General features: G+C 34.4%; 1 protein-coding gene across 1 annotated transcript; it reads right to left on the bottom strand.

Moving 5' to 3' along the window:
* Positions 1-10337: 10337 nt before the first annotated feature.
* LOC129301566 (probable sugar phosphate/phosphate translocator At2g25520) lies at positions 10338-11875 on the bottom strand. The gene has a single exon (XM_054940124.1). The coding sequence runs from the start codon at positions 11754-11756 to the stop codon at positions 10707-10709; it is 1050 nt and encodes a 349-aa protein (XP_054796099.1). The 5' UTR covers positions 11757-11875; the 3' UTR covers positions 10338-10706.

The raw sequence follows: 11875 nt of genomic DNA on the forward strand, positions 1-11875 counted from the left end.
CAAGAAAGATCGGTTTATAAATGGAATGATAAGGGGATATTATAGAGAGGATTGAGATGAATTGAGGGAGAAAAAACTTGACTTCATTAAATGAACACTCGAGTTTATATATACATGAGAGAGAATGAAGTAAATACAAACAGTGACTGGAAATTAACCATTTTCCGTTGTAAGAGAAACTCGACTTACATGGAAATTCTGTTAAAAAAAAAAACTTTGTACGAAGAACAACATCCAACCAGTGTGAAAGTCAAGTCCGAGGACTTGAGAACAAAGCCATGGACAGAGCCACCAAAATTTTTAACACCAAAGGAAGCCCATTTTATTAATCACAAAAAAAAGGTCCATTACAAGCACTAATCAAGAAAGCCAGGAAAAAACACCTTTGGCCCATTTGGTACATAGGCATCAGTTTAGAAGCATTGGGATTGAAATTGGTATTGATAGTAGGAATGAAAATGGGAATAAGGTTTTAAAATTATTTTTGATATGAAGTAATATTTATAAGGGATACCTATCTTTGTTTTAATTTATAATTAAACATAAATTATGAAAAGACTATAATACCTTTTAAAATTAAAAAAAATTATAACCCTAACTCATTTGATCACTCTCCTTCTCCCTAAAGATTGACATGCAAAAAGGCCATCGACTCTATTCTTTGACCACACATGAAGGCTCCTTCCATCCCTCCTCCTTGTCATCTTCCTTCTCTTGTTTTTTTCTTCTTGTTGCTCTTCTTGCTTTTCATTAAGCAATATAAGAACGAAGTTGAGAGTAGAGATAGAATAATAAAAGCAATACTTTGTACCTTTATTTTTGGTAAATTCTCGTCATATTCATCTTTTATTTTCCTTGTTGCTCTTCTTGTTTTTCATTAAGTAGTAAAAGAACAAAGCCAGTAGAGAGAGAATTGTGAAAGCTATACTTCGTTCCCTGGTTTTTGATAAATCTCAAGCCCTAACTTGCTTCGAACTAAGATTTAATAAAGGAGGAGACTTTAGTACTTAAAACAATAAGGACACAGATGACGGTGAGGACGACGATGATTTGTTAGGCTTAGGTTGTCTCTCGTTCTCCTCCTTCTATCGTCTTCAATCTCCTCCTTTCAAATCTGGCAACTGTGTCAGCAAAGGAGAAGCTAACCCCGATGGGGGAGAGGCCAGCATTAATGTAGTGTCACTTGTGATTTGCTTAGTCTAAAGACATTGACTGAGTAAAGGGCATGGGGAGAAAGAATGGGGATTATTTAGTCTGAAAATAATCAATTCTATGATTGATTTTTCGGTACTAGAGGGTGGCGATATTAAGTAATCCCACTAGCATGTAATTGGAATTAGGATTAAATTTCTCATTCCCTTATACCAACCATGAAAAGATAAGATTATCTAATCCCAATCCTACCTTCCCAATCCTTCCTACCAATCAAAGCCTAGAAGTATAACATATCAAAGCAAGTAAAACTTAATAGTACAACCTATAAAAAGCAATAAAGAAATACAAAGGAAACTAATAAAATAAACCTAAGTCTAGATAGTCAACCAATACCTTCACGTCTATGAAAATCACTAACTACACCTTGAGAAAAGCTAAAGTTCCTTGAATATGCTAAAAGCAACTAGACTAAAGGAGATGAAGCTTTAACAAGCCATCCATTAGGATAAATCTCCCTTATACTCATAACTGCTAATAGGTCAACAATAACATTCCCTTGGTGTTAAACTGAGGAGAAATAGGTATTAGGCCTTGATTCAAGGAAACAAAAAAAATATCACGAAGCATAATTTAAGACTTCCAATCATACCCTTCCACAGATCTATAAGAAATGATCTTAAACAAACCTCTTAATTTATCTCAATTCAAATCTCAACATTTATAAACTTGCCACTAGCCCTTAAAGCCTCAACTAAAGCCTAACACTCAACTAAAAAAAAAGTAGAAAAAGTAACAACTTTCTTTAATATGCCCTTTACAAAAAAACACTATCCCTATTTCTACACATCACTCCAACACCCCCATGTTGTTGTGCAAAAAGAAAGCTCCATTCGCATTCATCTTTATTATACCATAAGGAAGAGGGTGCCAACTCACAACTATGTCAAGACGAGACTCAAGAAGAGAATGCAATGAGTCATTAACTTTCAACCTAACATTCCAAAATTCCTCAATAGCATGAGATGCATGATCAACTATAAATTTGGCACTCACTCTTCTACAATTAAAGACCCATTCGCACCTCCCTTTCCAAATTTCCCAACAAAGCAAAGCCATAAGATAGTTATCAAAATTAGCGAGTCCTTTCTTACCAAACAACATACCTTACCACCTTCTTCAATACTCCTCATTTCTTTCTTGCTTACTAGAAAACCCAATGAACTTCCAAACCAACAATGCTATACCCAAGAGTATAATAATAATAATAAATGCTTAAAAGATTAATCCTCACACCTATAGATCAGACAAGCTATAATATACTCCTCCTTCTAATCCCATAATTAACTCAAATTCTCAAGTAACAGGGAAATGGGATTAAGGTAGTTGACATAATACTAAGTTTTAAATGGTTAGAAAAGTTGGGATCCCTAGTTTTTCAAAGCTCAAACCATTTTTTTGAAGTCCTCCAAATAGATAAATCAGAGTTTATAAATATACAAAAGCATGGGATCATTTCAAACATGAGTGTATTAGTATAAGAAATTAGAACACAAGAAAATTCCAAAAAATTTTTAGGGCGTGCGCCATGGCTTATTAAACATGCATAACGGCATGTTCACCTCTGTGTAATGCACCATGCTCGTGGCACCATATATTGCGGCATAATTGTATGAATTTTGATAATAAATTCTGTTATCAATTTGACAGCTTTTGGGGCAATTTTTGACGTGCCTCAATTCTCTGTCCAACATCCAATTGACGAAAGTTAGGTGTCTATGGAAAGCTCTTTTCAAGCTCTAATTAATAGCTTTAGTTTCATAATCAAATTATTATTCAACTAAAATGTGGACACTTTTTCCAAAACTGGTACTCTTTTTTTTACAAATTTTACAAAACTAAATGCCCAAACTATTTACCATAAACCTTTAGCCATTGACACTCATTTGACCACATGCAAAACATCAACTCTAACTCGTACAATGCACTATATCACGGTAAACACTTACAAATCATAATTTTATTACTCAATCCCTTAACCTTAAAAACATAGGAGGGGAAGTTTAAGCACATTTTCATTGAATAATCCATAATCAACACATAATGTGCTCTATTCTTACTTGCATTAGTATTTTGGCCCTATTACATATTTCATAAAGCATCAACTCCCTCCTTAAGACCCAAAATACACTTACAACTCATAAACACATAATGCAAGTAAGAACAAAAAATGAAGAAAACCTTGTTGGCAATTTAAATTGTCAAATACACATAATGTCTTAAAAATAAAAAGGCATGCAAAATAGGATCGTAGTCCTAAGCCTCTAGAAGCTTTTTTTTTTCCAATCCTCTTGAGCTATCCCCTATAATATTAAAGATAGTGGGGTGAGTACAACCACTCAACAACTAAGGTCTAACTAACCCATATTAATACAAGTCAATTAATTTAAATGCAAGTGGTATATAAATAGTTCTTCAAACCATATAAAACATTTGAGAATATATATTCACACTTCTAAGCATAATAGCAAATACTTGGAAAATAAAGCTTTTTAGCAATTTTCATATCAAAGGATGTTTATCACATGATTTAATAACATATGATTATAAGTGATTAAGACTCAACTTATGATTATTATCATCAGGGTTACAATACAGATAACCATGTGCCCTTACTCACTATATGCATGATCACACCTTCCTTATATTTTCCTTATTCCTCTAACATAAAACCGTGAAATATAATACAATGGGATAGTCTATAATCCATGACTTCCCTAGCCTAAACACTCGTGAGGAGATTACTTGACCAAGGTATACTTAACTCACTTATGAAACATGGGTTCTCCCATTTCTCTCACTATGGGGTGTCATACACCCTAAATTAGCTTTCTCGTTGAACTAGTGGATAGCTAACTAGGTTTGAGTTCCTCGTTGAACCAATGAAACAGTCCCTCATTGAACAAGTAGGATAACATGAATATAATCAGTCCAGGAAGTCATCATTGGGATGAGAGCCCTACCCCATGGATTTAATTTTATACTCATTTTTCTAGGTGAACTCCTTCCTCTCATGATCAAGTAATGCATATATTATGCAATAATTTGAGGCATGAATCACTCATTGTCACACATGCATAAAGATATCATCATGCACATCTCATACGTAAAAATTACATATAATTCAATCATTGGACTCCTCATATTCATTGGACTCCTCAATTTAACTTTTCATTGAACTCCACAATACAAAAATATTGAACTTCCCAATTTCACAATCATTGTACTTTACTCACTCACAATCGTTGTATTTCATACTTTCAATCAATCATAGAACTCCACTATGTTACACATTAGTAAACTCCTCATAACCACATTTTTATCGAATTTCACAATACATAAATCATTGAACTTCTCAAATTCATAATTGTTGAACTAAATTAAATTACCACTTTATAGTGGGCCTTTTCAAGCAAAGCAAGCCACATTTGTATTCCAATAAATTTTACATAATTTAATCATCGTTTATCAATTAATAACTAATAAACACATGAAAGTTTAAATTAGAATTCCCTCAATTACCTCAAACCTTTGAGAGATCAAAGTTTTCACCCTTTAAATACTTACTCCTAAAGCTTCTAAGAAACTTGAATGGTGCCAATAATAGTCATATTACAAGCATTTACCATGCAAATAATCAATATCCATATTTGAGCTAATTTCACTAATACTTTAACATTTCTTAATGCTCAAGATTCATTATTAACTCATGTAAAAGTACTCATAAGATTTTATAGCTTCATTTAACCCTCATTAATAACATTAAGCTCTTTAATGATCATTAATGGAATCACATTCTTCCCAACCACCATATTTATTAGAAATTCAGACATTTAATGTCCTTCAAACTTCAATCAAGATATAATCATAAATACTAAGTTTATTTAGCTCAATCTACTCTCATTAACTCTATTTAAGTTAATGAATTTAGACCCATAACTTTTATAGATCAAGAATTACCATTATCAATTAAACCTAACTTCTACCATCAAGAGAATGAAAGAAGAGAGAAAGATTTAAGTTAAAAAAGCTTACCTTTGTTTTAAGAGCTGCAAAATACTCCTAATATTCAGATTTCCTAAGCCCTAACATTTCTCTCTTACTTCTCTTTCATGTTCTTTGTTTCTTCTCTTTTTTGCTGCATCAGATTTGTGACTTATTACAACAAAAAAGTAACTATGCGTCACGACGGACACACAATGTGCCATGGCACATGGCATAAAGAGTACCTTTCAAACGTGTTGCCATACATATGCCACAGTAACTCATCCACAAGCCGCGGCCCGTGGCATCGAACCTCCCTCTTCAGAATTTCTTCTTCTTCTATTTCTAAGTGACCCAATTCTCCTTCGGATTTACGTTTAGGGTTAAAATTGAAATCGAACATGCTCGTTCGGCCCCTCAGGCCACACACCTCACTAATACATAATTAATTTGATTAAGCTTAGATAATCTAGTTTAAAATTGAGAATGTTATACAAGCAAGAGAAGTAGAACACTTCCTCTTAAATAATGCTTCCCTTATAGTAAGAGCACCATTAAGAACCCTATATACAAAACACCTGATATTTAAAAGTACCTATAAGCTCTATACTCCTTTCCTAACATGTTGGGAAATTTGACAAGATCTAGTCAATCTACTAAAAGGCTTGGGATGGATATGATTCAAAGCAAAATGATAGCCAAATTAAGTAAGGCAAGTTACCCTAATAGCTTCAGCTTCTTCCAAAGAGATTTGATTTTCAATCAACGACAAACCCCACTACCTATTTGCAATGAGTGCTTCCACACAAAGCTTCTTCTTAGGCTCTGTTATGATTTAAAATGAAGCTTTCAAAATTCTAAACTTTCTATTCATCTATCACACCAAACCTTCATATTTAATACATCCCCAATCCTTCAAACAGTACCTTTTAAGACTAAGTCCCTCCCTTTAAGAATGTTAGACCATCCCCAAGATGCCTTGTTCCCCTTTACAGCCTCCAAGATAGAACAATTAGGAAAATATTTTCCTTTAAGAACCTGAAGCCAAAGTTGCTCAAGCCTTTGGATCATCCTCTAAATCATTTTGGCTAGCAAAGTTTTATGAAAGCATTAAAAAAATCTAAAACTGCATACCTCCTTCCTACTTAGAATGAGTCAACCCTTCCCAACTCTTCTAATGAATTTTATTACCATCTTGCTCATTTTAACCTTACCAAAATTCTAAAGTCAAACTATCAAGATTCTGGCAAGTTTTTTAATTAGGAAAGGAAAAACATGCCATTAGATACATAGGGATCGAATTGGCCACAAACTTGATCAAAACATCTTTGCTAGCAAAGGAGAGCAACTTTCTCTTCCACCCTCATAGCATCTTCCTCACCTTATCATACACAAATTCAAGAGCAAAAGACTTGGAATGCCCCCATAAAGTAAGAAGTCCAAGATACTTATTAGGTTGGTCGGTATCTCTAATTCCCAATACATTAGCAGTCTCCATCTTTACTTCATCTGATGCATTAGCTGAAAAGAAGATATTTGACTTATGAAAATTCATTTCTTGTCCTATTGCAGTATAAAACATGTCTGAGATCCTTCTTAGAACAAGGCATTTACTTTTTTTTAGCTTTAACAAAAAAGCAAAACATCATTAGCAAAGAAGCAATGAGATACTATAAGGCACTCCTTACTCAATCTCACCCCTTTCAAATCACCATGCTCCACGTGAAACTAAATCATAAGAGACAACAACAAGTCTTATCTTATTATCTAGGGTAGGTAACATAAATTGTGCAATGTCATTATGCTCTATAATCAACCATACTTTTAGAAATGTTATTAACTAGAAGGTCTCATTCAACAATTTTAATAAGTGTTTTCTTTTAGTCTTTCTCTACCTATTTTTAAGGGTTAAAGATTATCCGTTCTACTCTCCTCACTAGTAGCTCCCTCGAACTTTTTTGTATATGTCCAAACCATATCAAATGATTTTCTATCATTTTTCCCTTAATAGTAGCCATGCTCACCTTTTCTCTTATATGCTCATTTCATACTTTATCTTTTCGTGTATGCCTGCATATTCATCTCAACATTCTCACTCTGTTGCTTGAACTTTATGCTATTGTTGTCTATTTAAAGCTCAACATTTACTACCATATAACAAAGCTAATGTTATAACAATTTAATAAAATTCTCCTTTAAGTATAAAAAATAATTTCTTTAGTAGCATTTCTCTAATTAAACCACGCAACTTATATCACATATGTTACATCCCCATCATGTTAAATAATATTCCCTCAGTTTCTATTTGTGGAAAAAAAATTGTATCACACAACTTAAAAAGATCAATTAACTATATTAATTGTGTCTGAAAATAAAAAAATTAGATACAATGCCCTTAATTAATTGTGTTAATTAAGCCTTCACTAATTGTTTCTTATGACTATGAATGATGAAATTATGAGGGGTAATTTAGGAAGTTTGTAATAAATGCTTATTAAAAAATGTGATTTTGCTTATATAGAAAAATAAATTAAAAGTAATAATTTCTCTTATAAATAAAAACAGAGAGTGGCTCCCAAATATCTAAACTTCTTTATTTCAATTATAATCTGATCTTTCAATCTCACTTCCAAATTAATGCCAACTAATTTTTTTATTAAAATTATAATGTAAATATTCAATCTTACTCTCACTTAATTGGAAACCTTTCAACTCTAAAATTCTCTTTTATAATTCAAGTTTACAATTAATCTATTCTCTTGTCTGTATAATAAGAATTATATCATCCTAAAAAAGATTTCAAAGTTAGTGATGGAATTTTTTTGGGAGAATGACATAGAAGTCTCAAAAAGATCAATTAATTCAAGTTAAGTCTCAACTACTAAATTTTAAAAATTTATAACTTAATTTTTTAATTTTACAATTGTGTTATGATGAATTTATAATTTGTATTTAAAACTATAATAGAAAAAATAATTTTTTTATTTTTCAATCATATTAAAATTTAAAAAACAAGTTGTAAAGTTATCAGCAGTTGTAAAATTGAGAGATTATGTTATAAATTTTTAAAATTTATATTTGAGGCTTAATGTGAATTAATTTATTCTTTTAGGATCTTTTTATTTTTTTCTTTTTGGGTCAAGAAGTTAAATGTTGGATTAGACATATAGATTTTCCACTGTAATCAAGCGTCGGTTACAAGTACTTCATTGGCGCTGGGGTTTCAAAGTTTGAAATGAGACATGGCAGCGAAATGCGCACATTTTCGTCCAGCAACGAAGTCCATTGACCCTTCCCAGCCTCTCTCCTCATCATTTGCTATTTTGTTATCCCTCTTTCTGGGAGCATTAATGAAAGCCCTCCTCCTTCATTTCTTTTTGTTTTTCCCCTTTCTTCAGTAAATAAAAATTCCATCTTCAATACAATAAACTAAATCAATTTCATATTTATTAAAAAATGATAACTATATTGTTAAAATTATTAGAAATATGTAACTTTTCAATTTTTCAATTCTCTAAAATTAATAATTATAAATTTATAATAACATGTTGTCTAGGAATTCAAACCCATAGTAAATAAGGGGTAAAATTAGAATTAAAAAAAATTACCCTAACTTTACATTATATTAAGAAAATAAACTTTTAAAATTTATCCTTATATTAAAGGCAAGATGGAGTGCATTTTTAAGAATTTAATGTTATATTTTAAGATTAATTACTTCTTTTTATTTTGGGTGCATGAAAAAGGTTTCAACCTTCAACATTTATCCATATTCGACTACCATTTCCACTATGCACTACACAGAATTTAAAATAATAATAATAATTATACTATTTGACTATTTGTTAAGACTTATAAATAATGCAACTTAATAAATTACAGCATTTAAAGATATTCGATCCAGCCATCCCCCGCGGGCCCCACGTCACTTGGCTCTAGCAAATTTTCTAGGGCCGGCCCTTGAGTTGTTTTGACGAGCCCCAATCAGTACGGTCAACAGTATGATGTTTTCAGTTTCTATTCCATTTTATCCCAAAAATAATAATAGGTCCATTTTTTATTTTAATACAAGGCTACAAAAAAACTATGCAGAAAGATTAAAATCTAATCATTTTTAAAGCTAAAAAACTTCTACAATCATGTAGTGGTAATAATAATCCATTTTAAAGACTGGAAAATACATCCCACTTTGTTACTCTGTTGCTCAGCGAGCATACCCTAAAAAAGGGCAGCTAGTCATTAGTGACAATACAATCCTTATCATACACCGACCCACCCACATCATGTACAAATAAGTGGATGGAGGCCAATATTATCACGGGATAATCCAACTCGTATTATCCTCCTCCTATTTCATATGGCCACAAATTACAAGTCAAAATGATTCCTACGACTCATCTCCTAAATAAAATCTCCATCTATTGTTTGGAGAAATCTAGTTAGAACTGGACCACAAAGCAGATAATATCAAAACCATGTACTCTTTCGGTACATTTCCTGCAAACAACATGCTCAAATATATGCTCCTTTACAGTGATAGTACATTGCAATTTCCGCTGCTTATAAGAGGGTCGCAGTGGTTTTATATTATATCGAAACTTTTAATTATGTCTCCCATTTTGAAATTCAAAGCAGATTAATTCAAGCCTTTTTATATGCACGGAATGTTGTTTCATATCCTAGCACAAATGAAAGCATTAGAATACTCCTGGGCGTCTTGCCATGTTTCAAGTTCGCAGAGAATCTGCAACCACTAAACTAACAAGAAAACCATATATAAGATATAGAATCCAAGATCCACTGCCATTTTTTCTCCACGAGATCCCAAACTGAGAAAATAAAGACTAGATTCACCAGGCCACTCAGTTTCCTTCCCAAAGATTCTGCAATTTGACATCAGAGTAAACTTAAAAAGGGGAAGGTGGAATTTTCACAGTGCATTTTTTGTAGCTTTTTAATGCGTTACAAATACAGTTCTTGATGCATATAATACGTGCTCAGTTAACTTCCATTAACCCAAACGTGAGTTCACTGGATCTGATAAACGCATTTAAACACGATGCAACCAGAACCTAACTGTTATTTAACCCCAACATCATGTGTCCGTTAGATCGCAAATTCACAATACCTGAGGATGAAGCTTCGTCAATGGAAATAAATTATGAATGCAGAAATATTTAAATCCAATAAACCATGTTGCTACAAGAACATAAAGTCGAACTAAGCAAAAGACCAAAAATAGAAGGAATTGAGATTCAATCTGCTCACATTGGCTTGTCTTTATCGGAAACATATAGTAATCTCAAATCTGTGATACAACTACGAACTAGCCATGGCCACCAATAATAAGATTTTAAACAACATACCGAGTTGGAGATCTGTCCACAAAGATACCAAAAGAACAGAGCACGTAGTTCCCCTTGCTTTAAAACCAAATTCTGCAATAATCTTCTTCGTGTCTTTTTCTTTCTTCAGCATTTTCATTGTTTCTAAGTGAGCTATTGAACTAATTAATTCTGCTGCTCGTTCTTCTTTGCCATCCCATCTCCTTCCCGGTCCTCCAACAACCTGCCTGCCTCCTCATCAGCCTGGGCAGCCTTCTTCTGCGCTTCCTTCGCCTTCAGTGCCTGCAATTTCGAATTGTTGTAATAGCCCACGCCCAAAAAGGCCAGTCCGTACCCAAACAAGTTGATGGGGGTCACCGTGTCCTTGATAACCGACCAAGAAAAAGCAATCAACAACCAATCCTTCACCACACCGGCCACATTCATGGTCAAAGCAGAGGTTTTTCCCACAAGAAGGAAAACAGCTAGATTCAAGGCGAATGCACACACAGAATTGGACCCAAAGATCACAAAATCGAAATGGAAGCTAGATGTCTCCTTCAACACGGGGTACTCCACGAAGATCCACGGCACCGACAAGAAAACGAAACAGCAAGGAGCAACGTAGTACAGGGAAGTGATGGGATTTAAGGAGATCCCCTTAGAGGTAAGTAAGATTTGGATCATGACCAGCCTGGTCGCCTCGAAAGCGACAGCACCGAGTTGAAGGATGACGCCCCAGGGATCAAATTTGGCCTCGCCATAAGCGGCGATGGCGACACCGAGGGAGATCGAGATCATGTTGGCCATGGTATCGGTCTTGAAGGATTCTTTCTTGAAGAGAACGCCGATAGAGTAGACGGCGACGGGCATGAGGGCCTTAAGCATCTGGATGAAGGAGACGGAGAGGTAAATGTAGGCGGAGTTAGAGAGCCAGAGGGAGAGGGAATAGAGGGCGCCGATGGGGACGACGGAGGAGATGTAGAGCTCGCGGGACATGGAGACGGGCTCGACGACCTTGAAGACGCGGACGAGGAGGAAGGCGAGGGAGGCGCAGAAAGACATGTGAATCATGGTGAGGGAAATGGGAAAAGGCCAATTGTACATCTTGCGGTCGAGGATGTACTTGTTGTAGACGATGACAGTGAAGCTGAGGAAGATCCATATGGCGACGTAGGCGTAGGAGAGCACGATCTTCTTGAGGACGCCGTCGCTGAGAGATCCACCTTTTCCCATCGTCGGAGAAGGAGAGAGGGTGAAGGCGAAGCGGTTCTCTGTGCGACTGTGAGTATGCGTGTGAGGGCGAGTCTGAGAGCTTAGCCCGCACAGAGAAGGATAGGAGGAGAGGGAGAGCA

Source organism: Prosopis cineraria, unplaced genomic scaffold (genome assembly GCF_029017545.1).
Source record: "Prosopis cineraria cultivar Desert tree isolate PC_DT_omini unplaced genomic scaffold, ASM2901754v1 PC2, whole genome shotgun sequence".
NCBI classification, from domain to species: domain Eukaryota; kingdom Viridiplantae; phylum Streptophyta; class Magnoliopsida; order Fabales; family Fabaceae; genus Prosopis; species Prosopis cineraria.